At 31.9% G+C, this 16,004-nt stretch overlaps 1 protein-coding gene across 3 annotated transcripts; it reads right to left on the bottom strand.

Annotated features, from left to right (window-relative positions):
* Positions 1-2,109: 2,109 nt before the first annotated feature.
* Positions 2,110-8,214, bottom strand: LOC144561998 (E3 ubiquitin-protein ligase RGLG1-like). 3 transcript variants are annotated; one of them, XM_078311130.1, is made up of 10 exons: positions 8,131-8,214; positions 7,804-7,888; positions 7,328-7,468; positions 6,832-6,945; positions 6,336-6,433; positions 5,904-5,974; positions 5,370-5,475; positions 4,169-4,396; positions 2,869-3,005; positions 2,110-2,350 (listed from the first exon to the last, which is right to left on the bottom strand). In XM_078311130.1, the coding sequence occupies exons 1-10, from the start codon at positions 8,179-8,181 to the stop codon at positions 2,335-2,337; spliced, it is 1,047 nt and encodes a 348-aa protein (XP_078167256.1). In that variant the 5' UTR covers positions 8,182-8,214; the 3' UTR covers positions 2,110-2,334. The 3 variants fall into 3 exon arrangements, with proteins under 3 accessions (XP_078167256.1, XP_078167263.1, XP_078167247.1); XM_078311121.1 differs by lacking the exon at positions 2,110-2,350 and having other exon boundaries at positions 2,511-3,005; XM_078311137.1 differs by lacking the exons at positions 2,110-2,350; positions 7,328-7,468 and having other exon boundaries at positions 2,502-3,005.
* Positions 8,215-16,004: the final 7,790 nt, after the last annotated feature.

A 16,004-nucleotide genomic window follows, 5' to 3' on the forward strand; every position in this document is an offset into this window, starting at 1 on the left:
TGGTACAAAAAAAAGTGAAATATTGGGTAATTCTAGCAAAATTGTCCAAATAAGAACAAATTTTAAAAGGTGCGATCCATGCATGCTACCAAACAATCACGAATTATTAATGAAAAAAGGGAAGAAACTAAGAAATTAAAAACAACGTATAGGGTCATAATTCACTTGGTGAATGGTGAAGGAAGAAGTGCTTGATTGACATTAGGTGTGGTTTGAAGAAAGCACCTCTGCTTCAGGATCTTAACAATATGAACTGATACTCTCAGAAAAAGAAAAAAGAAAAAGCAAGAAATGAGAAAGAATCAGTCATGGGGACCATTAAAAGATCTACAATATCTCTTCTTGAGCTTTCAGCTCATAGAACTTAGGAAGTGAAGCACGGAGCGAGGGCAAGAGAGAGAGACGCACATTGAAAGTAATTTTCACTAACAAGTTGATTTTTTTTTTTCTTAATTAGACATGCTGTAATTGTGGCAACAACATGGAAAAATGTCCTATTTGTCGTATTGCAATTAAAATAAGAGTCAAGTTGTATTAAATTTAAGATGTTTATAGCACAGGAGGTCATAAATTAAAGGCTTTCCATGCATTTATTCACTTGTGTATGTCATATGTGCATGCACTACACCAATTATTTATTTAATATTAGACAATGGAAAGGTATTCATTTCAAATGTGAGATGTTTCTTTAATGGGTGTGCTTATTTTATTTTATTTTATTTTATTTTATTTTATTCTTCCAAACTTGTAAGATTGATCGATTAATTATACTGTGTATTGAGATTTGTGTAATTTATTTAAACATGGTTTTAGCCTTGATAAGTTTAATCCATATTAATGTTTCTTTTTTGTTTCACAGTGAATACTTTAGAACAAAATTCATGGGGAAAAAATTAAAAATAAATAAATTAGAGCAATAAAGCCTCTAACTTTATGTTCTACATGACCTTACGATACTCTGTGCACAAGGAATTAGCTAAAATAATGGGAAATCGATTCTCAGCTCAGTCGGGAAAAGAGGCCTTATTTTTCAGCCCATTTAGGGATTTATCAATAGCCGATAACTATACCAATCGAATCCCCGGTACAAGGCAATTATATCTGTTATCGGATCTCATCCCTAATCGGGTTCTCAACCCTCAGGTCCATCAAGAAAAACACGAGTTTTGTAAAGATCCGATTCCATCTTAGAAGGAACGTTTGAGAAATAACCCAAGAAACTTTAAGAATCTCAAGTGCCGTTCCTGAAAATATGCACATAAAACCTTTTAGGTTTTCATGCCTCACGAAGAGGACCTTAAGATTCGATTTCATCTTGGAAGGAAAGTTTGCAACATAACGCGAACAAACTTAAGTATCTCAATCGCTGTTGCTGGAAATATGCACATAAAACCTTTTAGGTTTTCATGCTTCAAAGAGAGGCCCTTGGGAGATGGGAAAGTGATCAATTGTCCCCCCTAAAGAACTCTTTGATTATGTACAAGTTACCTTGGTAGCTACTATCAAGTTTTCAAAAAAAAAAAGATTACGTACAAGCCCCTGAGAAAACTTTACATTTCCAATAATACCCTTCTGACTTTATAGAGTAATCCAAAATCCAAATAAATCGTATATAAACACCTATATAAACATTATTAACTTACCTACAAACCCAGAAAAATCCTAATAAATTCCTATAAAGCCCAATTAACTCCAAAACATCTATATAAACATTAGAAACTCCACAAAAAAAAGTTCAAATAAAATTAAAAAACGACCCATAGAAATCAATCAAACAAAGAATTTCAAATTCAAAGGGGGGCAGATTCCTTTAAACCAAGTCCAAATTCAATCAATAAGTATGGTAACTCATTTTTTATTTGAATTACTTCAAGGGTAAAGAATCCCGAACTTAATAACTCTAATTCCATATCCAAAGTAAAAAAATAAATAAAAAAATCACACTAAGTGTAGCACTCTATAGAATTCCCAACATATAATATTTAAATGCCTATTTCAGAAAAAGATGACAAGTCACAAGATATAATTTCTCTTATATGTGAAAGGCTGAATAAATACAAACAACAAAATAAGCAAAATAATAATACAACTCATTCATTTATATAAGAAAATATTAAAATATCCTTACAATATGTGTCACCAAAATAAAATAAATGATTACAACAGCCATGGAGGAATATATATACATGCTTTGAATGAATCTAATATGCATAAGTACCAATACTTGTTAGAACAAATTAATAAAAGATCCTAACAAAAAAAAGATAAAAATCATGGCATGAACAAAAATCCTAGCTGAGTCATCTCTCCAACTCATCAGTCTAAGTCATCTGTCTACATACCTAAGAACCTACAAAGCAAAATGTCGAATCAATCCTTTCCAGAGTCGAAATGTCAAATCTCTCGGAACAGAAACATTTTATTCACAATTGAACATAGAAATTAACTTCTAAAGTCTATAACTCGATATGCAAGTTTAAAAAAAAAGTATAATAAACAAATAATAAAATAATAAAATAATAAACAAATTTTTAAATAAGTACATCTACCCTGTCATTTGCTTTAAAAAGGCATGCCAACATGCAAATTTACCAAAAGAAAATACAATGAGCATAAATTTACCCAAAATAAAAATATAATGAAAATAATATAATAATATAATAAAACGAATTTACACTAACAGTAATAATTAATTAAGCTATTCCTATTGTAAACTAATTTATTTGAGTTTTGGGGATTTGCAAATCATTAAATACAAAACAGTTGAAAAGGAATGAATGAAATTTATAAAATGCATTTGTGCACAAACAATTCCTATCCTAATTAAGATAAATGAAATCTAAAAAGAATGCTACAAAAATGCCACACCTGAAATTAAGACCAAGCAAGCGAGAGAATGAAGATACTGCTCTGGATACCCTGCCAGATCCTCGCCTGAACCGGTTGCTTTGTACTCGGTGTAGGCCTCCTTGTATGCGGGCATGTAGGGGTATAGACCTGATCTGCTATTATTCACAACATAACCGACACCATTTATATAATGATGATTTAGTGTTTTTTATACGTGTGATATATTATATAAGAGATTAACTAAGCCGTTAATATATATCCAATATTACAATAATCAATAGTCCATTGTGTATGGTTATGATACAAATAATCATGATTTGTTTATTTATAATAAAGTTAATCAATTATATTTAAATAACATAATATCAGTTAAATAGTATCTATGGACATGGTGTTAATTAACCTATTTATTTTGCTGATTTGTGTATAAGTGATTTTTTTTTCCTGATGAGTCAAAACAAATTATCCGTAATTTTCTGAATTGTTAATGCATCATCATTGTAACTCAATTATGTTTAATAAATTATCTGTATTTTTAGTCTGATGATTAAATTTTTTAATTTGTCTGCATTTTGAACTAATATTGTTTGTTAAAGATCTCGGACTTTCACAGATCTGATACAGATTCAAATCATGGTCATTTTGCAAAATTATGTTAGCTACTGATACAATTATGTTTAATTAGCTAATCTGATACTGACACAAATTAACTATGACAATTGAGAATGATAATAACAGACAGATTAGTTATTGCCCAAAACTACCATTTAAACAACAGTCAACAAGCAAGAAAAGACTAGTACTAAAACCAGAAAAGTTTTTTTGGACCTGACCAATACCAGTATCAGGCCTGACTATCAATGAATAAGCTGCAAAATTACAGAGGGAGGCTACAGTACTATGCATAGCCCATATTGGTCCGTACTACGGATCGATATCTCCATTTTTGAGGTTCAAACAATCGATCCAGACCATTCAACATGATCTCCATGTGAAAATGTACTTGTAGATCAAATTTTCTATTTTTTACAATTTTTTTACTATTTGTTCAGATAGGTAGAAAATCACTTGATCTAAAGATTCTAGACCATTCAAAAGTAGCAATTGTCTACCAACCTAAAATATAGTAAAAAAATTCTAAACAATGTAAAATTAAGTCTGCAAGTACAATTCTATATACAGATCATGTTGAACGATTCTGATCCACTATTTGAACTTTCAAAACAAAGATAATGATTCATAGTACGGGTCCATATGCGCTATGCATAGTAACATAGCCTGACTTGTGCAAAATTATAAGTTGGACAGAGGGCTTTACCTGGTTAGCATCATACACAATGGGATGGTCAAACGTCTGGACCACTGATTCGAAGCCGGCCCCACTAGAAATTTGTGGAATGGAGCGTCTAGGTGGGGCCCCAAAAATGCCAAGTCCCTGAATTGCAGCATACTGCAATGGTATTTCCATGAGTGCTTGTAGAGCAAATTGTGCCTCCTTTGCAGAATCAGGCATGTTCATTGACATTATCTCAGTGAAATTTACAAACTGAAAATAATAACATGATATTGGTGAAATTTACAAGTTCATAAGAACTATGAAAAGTGTGGCTATGGTCTATGGTACCAATACCATGCATAGCGCGGATTGGTCCATACTACGGATAAATATCTTCGTTTTCGAAGTCCAAATCGTCGATCTGAACTGTTCAACATGATCTCCATATGAAAATGTACTTCTTGAAATTTTTTAAATTTTTTAGAATTTTTTTTAATATTTTTTTATAAAGGTAGAAAATCACCACTTTTGAAAAGTCCATAATTTTTTTATCAAGTGATTTTCTACCAATCTAAAAAAAATAGTAGAAAAATTGTAAAAGAATGTAAAATGTGATGTACAAGTACATTGTCATATGGAGATCATGTTAAACGGTTCAGATCGACTGATTGGACTTTGAAAGCAGAGATATTGATCCATAGCACGGACCAATCCACGCTATGCATAGTACCATAGCCTCACTCGAACTATGAAATAAGATCACAATCTTGCTAAACTAAAAATCACTGTATCGATCCAGAATTTGATTTTCTTATCCTTCTATTTATTTGTTTGTGAGGGAAAACTTTTAGGAGTAGGGGTTTGGAATTTGGAGGTGGGGAGGGGCTGTACTGGCATCTTTACTTTGACTTTGAAGAACAGTTGATGCTCAACTCAGTAATAATTAGTAAATCTAGAACAAAAAGCACATAAAAAGAAAAATGCACTTGTATGGCAGCGATCTGCAGCTGCACCGGCTTTGTACCACAACCAGCACATGCTGGTAATTTGATACTGGTTGGTAATTATACGGTTTTACCATCTTCTCCAATTTTATTGGTGCAATTGTAGATCTGAAGTCCCCATGTCTTACTGGTGTAATTGAATAATTGTAATTCAACATAGCTCTTATGTTTGATCTAAAAATGACATAAATTAAAATTTCTCGCTTCAAGAACATAGACAATGTAAATTAGTGCAAAACCTGGAAATTATCAAAGTGGCGTGAACGTAAACAGTTATCATAATTGTTTGCAAGATCCCAGGGGCCATCACCAACTCCAACTAGTACTATTGACAGCGGGAAATTGCTGAAAACAAAAAAATGAACAGAACACAACCTCAATCAAATCAACATAACTGTAATGAACACCAGAGATGGACTAAGGTGATTTGTAATGCGTAGACCCTCTTGTGCCTTACGCCCTTATCTCCATTTTCAAAGTTCAAATAGTTGATTCGAACTACTCAACATGATTTCCATATTAAAATGTGATTGGAGACCAAATTTTACATTTTTTTGGAATATATTTTTTTCAAAATTTCTAAAAAAAAATTGTAAAAAAAAAAAGAGTAAAATTTGGTCTCCAAACATATTTTAATATCGCGATCATCTTGAGCGGTTCGAATCGACTGTTTGCACCTTAAAAAGGCACGGAAGGGCGTGAAGCACAAAAGGGCCCGTGCTTTATAAAGTATATTAGCCCAACTCATGAAGACAATCACTGAGAATAATTACCTAGCCCTCTGTATAGCCTTTTGTGTACATTCCTCTTGGTTGCTTAACTTTTCAGTTCCACTGGCAGTGACCTGTGTCAATGGAAATATGTGCTACTCAATCTTGAACAACTAAAATATGTATAAAGTATAAAAGTTAATTTCCTAGACCAAGAAAATTACAGAAATATATGTATCCACATTAAACCTAAAAATACTAAACCCTTCCCTACTTTCTCAAACAAAAGGAGGAAGCATCGTAAAGTATTTTTAAAATAAAATAAAAAGTAGAAAGGTTATCTAGAATTTTAAGAACTAGAACTCTTAATGAATAACAACTTTGCCGAAAAAAATAAACCCTTATAGAAGCCCTACAAATAAAAATAAAATAAAATAAAAGGGAGGTTGTCAGGAAAGGGGGGCGATGATGCCTCGTATTAAGGCTTCAATATACCTGTCCATCAGCAATTATAAGTAAAACATGGTAGCGATGACCACTCCTTATAACAACATCCACAGCCTTGTTTATTATGGGAGCAAATGATGTGGGCCCTACAAGAACATTAAGGAAAATAATGGGTTAAAAGTAAAATAATAATACAAGAAGGTCTAAAATTGCAAGCAAGAAGAATTACACATTCATATATCAATACTGAAACAAAAAGTTGCATATTACTTTGAATTTAATTCTTTTGATTTTCAAGTGATTTGTGTAAAAGGGTATCTCTATTTGCCTTACAGTATTTAACAACAATTCACCACAGCTTTATATATCCCTTAATTGAGCTCACAAAAAAGAAAAAAGAGAATCATGATTAACCAATCAACTAAGCAAGGATCAACAACAACAAAATAAAACAAATTAAACTATGGCAATAAGTAACCAATCTAGCAGGACAGACAATTCCTGCAGGGGAGGGGTATAATAGTCTTTGGGTAAATGCATTTACCAGACAATCTCTTATCAGTTACAAGCTCCCTATATCGTGCCTGGACTTCACCAATCCCGTTGCAAGCCCTGTCGTCTTGATAAAAGCTGAACACATCTTTGTCTTTTGTTGATGCTGTTAACAACAAATTAAAACCAACATCAGTTTGAAAATAAATAGCACACAAAAAGATTTTAGTGCATTACAGTGGTGGTCAATTAAGTTGTTTGTAAGGGCTGTTGTGAAAAAACAACAACTACATTATATAATTTCTAATTTTGCTTCTTGAACTTCCCTTTTAGTTGATATATATTCATCAAGTGTCTCAGTTGATCAACCTGATATCCACTATCACGATTTCAAAAAAAAAAAAAAAAAATTCCCAGTTGATCAGTTCAGATGCAATTGACTTGCCCTTTCTTAATTTTACCTCATCAAATCAAAGCAAATGGGTATGCTATGACAGTAAGAACACAGAAATTTTTCTAAATTACAAAATCCCAAGAATGAAATTTACCATCTCCAAATCCAAAACATGGTATTTTGTTGTCTTCATCAAAGCCCGACAAGGTGTTACCGATGCAAGATATTGCTTGTTCATATGGGTTTTTAGTCTTGCCGATATGATGCAAGCTTAGTCCATTAAACGACTGTTTTCCTGCCCATTTTAATGTACCAATTAATCCAAAATAAAATAAAATGAAAACAATTGTAATTAAATCAAGGATTGCTATGCTAATCAGGTCAAAAACTGACAAATGCAAATCAGTTATGCTTCGATTATTAAACAATTGAGATTTAATTAGCTTATTTCTATTAAATTAAGATAAGCATACACAATTGAGTCTCATAAGCCTAACCAAATTTGATATATTTCAACAAAAAGGTTTAACCGAGTAAATTTTACTAAGGGTAGTTCCCACATATTGGAATCCTAGATGAATTGAAGAGATAATTAACCAGTAAAAGCAAAAAAAAAAAGAAGATAAAAACCTGTCCACTCATTGCTCTTTGTGAAATCAATGCCGATAATAAGATTTGATGACTCCAGATTTGCTTTCTGCAGAGCCTCTGTCACCTGGAAGGAAAAACAAAGAAGAAAAGTTTTAGGATGAAGCTTCCACACAACAAATTTAAAATTAAAATTATCTTGATCGGGTCACACAACTGAGATTCTCATCTACTCGATTTTGGTCAAATGAGGGGTTAATTAAAACCCTAACAGTACTCATTTCAAAAATCTCAATACAAAAACAAAAAACCAAATTCTACAAATGCTAACCAAAATCAAAAGGTATGTATAACAATTGAAGCAAATACCTGTTCCTGGCTTGTGTAGTTGTCCGGAATCCTGGAGTATCGGTTATCCATTGTCAATTAGAAAGCAACACAATTAAAGAATACAGAGAATTCAATGATATGAGAAGAAATCAATGGATCACCTTTAATATACGAAGTGAGGCGCGTGAAACTACACCCGTTCCTACCATCGCGAGGTCAAACTAATAATAAAGAAAATGAATTGCGCGCCAAGCTCTCCCTTTTTGTAAACCTTCGCAGAAGCTGCTCTCTCTCTCTCTACCCCCAAGCACCCATCAACTACTACTGGAGCCCAACTGGACTCGGCAGGGAGAACGCAGTTAATCTTTGATCTCGATCGTCGGATTGGAAATGGACGGTCCAGTTCGATAGAGATGATCCAATAAAATTCATTCAATTGGATTGGAAATGGACAGAAGCTGCTACGGATTGGAAATAGATTGGAAATAGATTGGAAACGTGATAGAAGCTGCCACGGATTGGAAATGGGCCGCATACAAGGACGGCCCAGGTTCTAGTAATTGATTTTTTCTTTTCTTTTTTTCAAGAAATGTGATAGAAGCTGCCTCTAGAAACTTGTGCCTTAATTCCAATCCAACCGTTCTAAGAAATGTGACAGAAGCTGCCACGGTTCAGGTTCTAGTAATTGGATTGAAAATTACATGTGCTATTAACTATTCAAAGTTTTACACCGACCTCTATCAAGTAAGCTTCTTTTCAATCCAACTTGAATAAAATTAACACAGCCTTCATCAAATTATGCTTAATTAATTCCTTGTCTTAATTTTTAGTTAAGAGTACGTGGTTTAATTCAAATTCTCTTCTTCATTAATGATATTTTTATAACTTGCTTTATTTATAAAAGTTGTTTTGAAAAATGATTAATTGAATTAATAACTTGATCCAGTTTAACCAGGATTTAAGTTAAAAATAATTTCATTGTTATTTTTTATATAATAAAACTGTTAATTTTTTTATTGTAAGTCGCTAAATTTAGAACAAAATTAAGGTGTGCCACAAAAGATCATGGAGTATGCTCATGAGACGCCACACAACAAAAATTCTTTGGCATGCTTTGGACAAATTAATAAGTTATTTCAACAAATTGTCAATAATAAGTCTCAATTAATTAAAAATAGCAACAGTGGAAAAATAAACAATAAACGGTGAAAAAAAATAATCATTTGTTGCAATTTAGAAACTAAATCTAACTATATAAGGAGGAATCTAGCTGATAGCTACTATCAGTTTCTCAAAAAAAAAAAACTATGTAAGGAGAAGCAGACAGAAAATTATTCCCATCAAACGTTCAGCATTGGAGAAAGATGCTAGTTTGGCTGCTATCACTTTCCACCGTCGCGGGCCCGCTTCCACCCCCTTCCACCAATGTTGACATTATTTGTTATAGACTGTCCATAGAGACATGCCAACGGTGGTGATTGCTGAGACTCAGCCCCAAACCGCGCGTGATGGATCTCTGAGGCACCATCGGCGCACCCGTCAGTGGTGCATAAAATTGTTCAATTATAAGTAGTAGTCCATTTATTAGTTTCCTCCAAAATCTCAAAAAAAGAAAATTTTCCAGAAACATGTCAAAATAAGCATAGAATTGTGGACAGGCAATAAATTATACAGCAATCTTTCAACAAGAAGACTTTCAATTATGGATTTATTTTCTTGAAGTACAATAAACCTAAAGCACTTATATATTGTGAATCTATATTGAAACAAAACATAAAACATGAAAATGTAATTGAAATAGAATAGTCATTTGCAAAGTGTGAAATTTGTTGGGTCATGCCATCAATACATATAACAAAAAGAAGCTAAAGCTCATGAAGAGTCAATTCAAGAAAAATACTTGTAGGCATAGGATTTTGACAGTTTAAACACACCTCATTCACCACTTTCTATAATTTTCTATAATATTTTTTTAGCAGAGAAAACATTAGGTGTATCCTAACTCACAAAAAACAGTATTAAACATTACATTTACATCTTCAATTTCTTAATCACTATCCATCCGTAAAATATTAATTAAGCAAGAGCAAGAGCAAGGAAGATATGGGCTGGGCTTGGGCTTTAAAAACGATTAATTAATGACGGAAAGGAAAGGGGAAATATATAGATTGGTACTGAAATTGGTACCAGTATGTACGTATAATATTATTGGTACTGTAACTAATGTGTTAATTAGACTTAATCAAGCATTGATACTATAACTAATGTTAATTAGGCCTAATTCAGAATGAATAAGAAAATATTAAAATTTTAAATTGGAACTAATGATCTCCATATTTAAATTGGGACCGTTGATTCTGATCTTTCTAAAAATGTTACATTTCAAACATTTTTTCTAAAAAAATCCCTTTAATCTTTACTGTCCTGTCCGACAGCATTACTTTAGCTTCCTTAGTTTTTCTTAACAGCTTAAGCTGACCGAATTAGACAAGATTAAGGTCCTTAGACCAAATTATTAATCCTGCCTCCCACCCTTCTTAGCGCTGCTGCCTCCTTTTCGCCTCCTTAAGACAAAAAGTGATATTTTTGTCGAACAATTTTACCCAACAGCATCCTACTCATTAAGGGCATGCTTCACAAACCACTCGCACAAAAGAAGGGGAAGAAAGGAACACGAGCACATGTTATTCCGTCTACACCCCTAATCAGACCAGGGGGGACTAATTTCATCGGAATTTAATCGGATATGAAATCAAATATCACAATATTATATTTATGAAATATTTTCCTTCTCATTTAGCTGTTTTTTTTTTCCAATTCGGTTTTCATTCCATTTTTTTTTCATACTCAATTTCCAAATTAAGAGAAATTTACAAGATAGAGAGATATTTTTATGGGATGTTTAACGGTGGTCAACTTAAATGTGGAAACACAAACATAAGTCGCGTGGCTTTGAATACCACGTCCACCTTTTTCTTTTTTTTTTTCTTTTTTTTACTTGAAGTTGAAATTAACACATCTTAAAAATAGACCCTCAAGTTTATCATAATTATAATTAAGTACAAAAATAATTTTATAAAAAATTATAAAAATTACGGAATGTTAAAATATATATAATATATGATGAAATGATAATTTTTTTATTTCCCGCCAATTATTATTTAAACTATTTAAAACTTATAAATCAATTGGGTTATTACAAGCGTAGTTTAGTAACTTATCTACACAAAATCATCCTAATTTAACCATAAATGACACAGTACATGATGTGTATCTCATAACATGCACAATGTTACAGCCTACATAAAAAAAATATACAAAAAGAAATGCTCAACAGCAACTTTCTGTGATGTGATGTCTTCACATATTAAATCACAAACTAATTAATATGTTTCTTTCACTTCCCCATTATGCTATAAAGGAAACAAACTATACAAAGAAATAATTCCTGCTGCTTTGATCCAAGTAGGAATAATTGACTGTTGAATCTAGCTAGAAATCCAAATGAGGGCCCAAATAATGGGCGATGGAAACTCACTGTAAAGACAACTTAAAACCACCCAAATTTCATATTGTACCTATAGTGGCTAAATAATTATTTTCTTTCTGGGTTATGCACATGAGAACGAAGGAGCTAAGCGAGCAATTTGAGAGAATATTTCATCGGGGAGATAGAAGGGTAAGCCAATAAAACTTCGTCTCATATTCTTTATTTTTATTAGAAAAAATATGAAGTTGAAGTTGGTAGCATGCTATAGCCGGATTGGTAAGAAAAAAAATGAAGTCGGTAGCTTGATAGAGAAAAATAATACATAAATAATTGTCTTAGAAGAAGAGATCAAGCCGAGGGTAAGTACATTGGAAATTTCACCTTAATCATAAAATACCCAGCGCCTGGGCCCCAATGGAGGTGGGTAGTCATTAGTAAATTCTCTCCTACCGGCTACAATTAGAGTTGGAGAGCTTCCATCATCTAGTTCATCAATCAGCATGCATAAATGCAGCACCGAAATTTTTATACATAGGGAAATAAAAAATATATATATTAAAAATAATAAATATCGTGTGAGAATTTGAAAATTGGGAATTTGGAATTTTTTTATTATTTTTTAAGATAGGTAGAAAATTCATTGATTCAGATGATTATGAATCATAAAAAATAATGATTTTCTACCTATCTTAAAAAATAGTAAAAAAATAAAAAAATGTAAAATTTGATCTCCAATTAAGCACGTTTTAATATGGATATCATGTTGAACGGTTTAGATCGATTATTTGGACTTTTAAAACGCAAAAATGACTAATAAACATATGATATATATATATTGAAGTATTTATGGAAGCGATTAGCCGGTCTAATTTTTTTGTATTAGGAGCCCTTTGGATCTTGGGACCGACCGCCCTGGGTGCCCAGCACCAAGGCCATCTATGGCAGTTGTTGTTCCCGTATTATTGTACCTTTCTCGGTTCTTAACAAGATCACGGAGTTGGTGTTTTTTTTGTTGTTTGCAATCGCATGAAAGTATTTTATATTTTTGTCCTCTAATCTCAGTCACATGCTTCGATCCGGAGCGTTGTTTTGACCTTGCTTCTTTATCCCTCGCTAGTTTGAATACACGCTCCCGCAGTCTTATACACAACCTGAATTATGTCCGATTTAACTCTCTTTAATTAATTAAATACTAATCAGCAGGTAATTGCTGTGCCCGTATTTTTGTACGTACGCATGAAAGTATTTTGTATTATTGTCCACTAATCTCTGCCACGTGCATCCAGAGCATTGTTTCCACCTTGCTTCTTTATCCCTCGCTAGTTTGAATACTTGCTCCCGCAGTCTAATACGAAACCTAAATTCCGTTCAATTTAACTCTGATCTTTTAATTTAAACAATCACATCCCTTAAAATATTCAATCATAATTAATCTACTATCAAATGCTCTATTTTATGTATGAAATGAATATCCTCGATCATGGACTGGTCCATTAACAATAAGAATATTATATTTTAAGAATATATAGCTTAGGATGAAAATCATTAGTCTATTAAGAATATATAGCTCATTGACGAGGAAGTAAAACATGAAGGTATATTTATGCTGCAAAAAAAAAAAAAAAAATTGTTCGAATTTTTTGTTTCATGAATATATCACAAAAAGCTTATAAGAAGACATTTTACGACTTTTAACGTTCGGTGTTATTCAACGATACTTAATCAGCTCAAGTTGGTTAATTAGTTGTCATTTGCGATTTGAGTTTTAGAAAATTTTCACTTTTAGGGACCCAAAAACAATTAAACGATTAAATCATAAGTTTAATTGTGTTTGTTAAAAACTTGATGTCACGTAAGATTATTGACACTAATTACAATTTAAAAGTCGATAATTCTCTTAAAAACATGAGGCGCCTCATGTTTTTAAAATTGATTCCAAGTTGTTTTAAATATATATATTCCAAGTTGTTGTTTTAAATATACATATTCCAAGTTGTTGTTTTAAATATACATATTCCAAGTTGTTGTTTTAAATATACATATTCCAAGTTGTTTTAAATGTATATATAAACTAAAGATATGCTCAATGAAGACCAGGCTTCTAATAGCTAGCTATAGCTGCGCTATAGCTTCTCCGGACCATGAACGCTAAGCTATGAGATAAAATTGCACTAACTCAGCTACGACCGCTATAGCTATAATAGCTGACCGCTATTACCGCTATATGAGACCCGCTATAGCTACCGCTATGCTACATGGTTTTTTTTTTGCAATTTATATGGACTTATGTACTTCTATTCTTATTTCTAATGCTACATGGTCTTCTGCGATAAGTATACTAAACCAAATTATATGCTTCTATTTTTATTTGTGATTTATTCTATCATTCTATATCGAGAAATATTCAAATACTAATTCTTCATTTTGATTACTCTTTTTATAGTATTCATTTGTAAAATCATTATCGTTCATTTCAATTGAAAGCTGATTTTGATTATTATTATAATTATAAAATATTTAAATATGTATATTGACTTCATTTACCTTATAAAATTAATTGCTCTTTGTCTATTATAATATGTAATACCATGAAATATAAACTATTAAATAATGTTACTTTTTAGATTTTTTTTTCCTTCTTATTTGTGTAATTGATAAAAAGTATAGACTTAGATTAGTTGTCATTTAGTTGTTACATCTATTCTCTAATATTGATTATGTTGATAATTAGTAGAAATATAGAATATAAAGTTTGAAAAGAGAAAATCGCTATATGTGATAGCTTCCGCTATAGCTACGCTATTCGCAATAGCTTTTTTTTTTTGTCTCCCCGCTATGCCGCTATAATCGCTATTTAGAACCTTGATGAAGACGCTTCCTTTTAAAATCTCTTACAATGAAATATATATTCAGAGAATATTATTTTATATCCTTTTCAATAGACAAATAGCACCCGAGAACAGAATCAAATAGTCTAGGCTTGAACGCGTGATGATCTTATGGATGCTATTCTACAAAAAGATATACACGAAATTTCATCTAATGTGCTGGCAATATATAATCTGGATATCCAAGTTAAGCGCGTATATATATATTACTCCCTATTATACATAGTGTATATTAGTTTGTACTATGGATTAATATTTTCATTTTCAAATTAAATCTACAAGTACATTTTCATATCAAGATTATGTTGAACGGTTTAGATCGACTCTTTGAACTATTAAAATGGAGATATTAGTCCATCATATGAACTAATATCAGAGTACCATAGCCTCACTCGATATATTTAAAAAGAGTAAAGCTAGCGTGTGACATGCTCACCAAGAAAGTTTGGTGAGCATAACTCCAAAAGTATATCGGATCGACGTCAAATGTCAAATCCAAACCGTTGAAATCCATGTACTTCATGAGTGATGCATATACATGCAAAATTTTGAAAGTTTCGAGTTTATTTGCTACACGGTCAAGTGGTCAAAGAAATAATAAAAATTGAATATATAAAATAACTTATAATAAAATGTTCATTTCTTTGACCACTTGACCGTGTAGCAAATAAACTCGAAACTTTCAAAATTTTGCATGTATATGCATCACTAATGAATTACATGGATTTCAACGGTTTGGATTTGACATTTGACGTCGATCCGATATACTTTTGGAGTTATGCTCACCAAACTTTCTTGGTGAGCATGTCACACGCTAGCTTTACTCTATTTAAAATATATAGATCAGTCAATAGTGTATACCAACAATATATATTGCATGTCTGACCCACACCAACACCATCACCATCACCATCACCATCACCATCACCATCACCATCAACAACTATAGTATCAAAATCAAACTTTTAAAGCCAAAATATTACCATAAGATTGTGTGATCCATTAAAACTTTTTAAAAGAAGAAAAAAAACTCAAGTTTTGTGAGGTTTTAGAATAAATTGAAAGGAGTTCATAGGGTTGTGATTTAGAAAACTAATTTATAGAATAGCAAAGATCATCCGAAAATATGAAGATTTATAAAGGATGACTGTTATGTTTTGAAAAACATTTTATGGCGCTCTTTTTTTTTTTTCAAAATGGTACCTCATAAATGTCAAGATCAAAATGATATTTTCTTAATGCTTACTAAATATTCAACATAATTAAATGCCTTAAATTTTTTTATAAGAAAAACATGTCAACTTCACTGGCACATGGGTTAGAAAATAATTACATCACTTCTCTGCTTTCAGCGAAAAACCACTTTTCTAATTCCAAGGTGCAAAATAAAAGAGAATAAAGAAAGAACCGTTGAACTTAATTATCACATCCAAGTTCTTCCCTACCCACCCAAAAAATTAGCTACATTACTATCTCATTTCGTATCATTCCTTTCTAATTTTCTGAACTTTCTTCAACACTATCCAAACACATGT

The sequence above is a fragment of the Carex rostrata genome, chromosome 1 (assembly GCF_964058835.1).
Source record: "Carex rostrata chromosome 1, lpCarRost1.2, whole genome shotgun sequence".
Lineage (NCBI taxonomy): Eukaryota > Viridiplantae > Streptophyta > Magnoliopsida > Poales > Cyperaceae > Carex > Carex rostrata.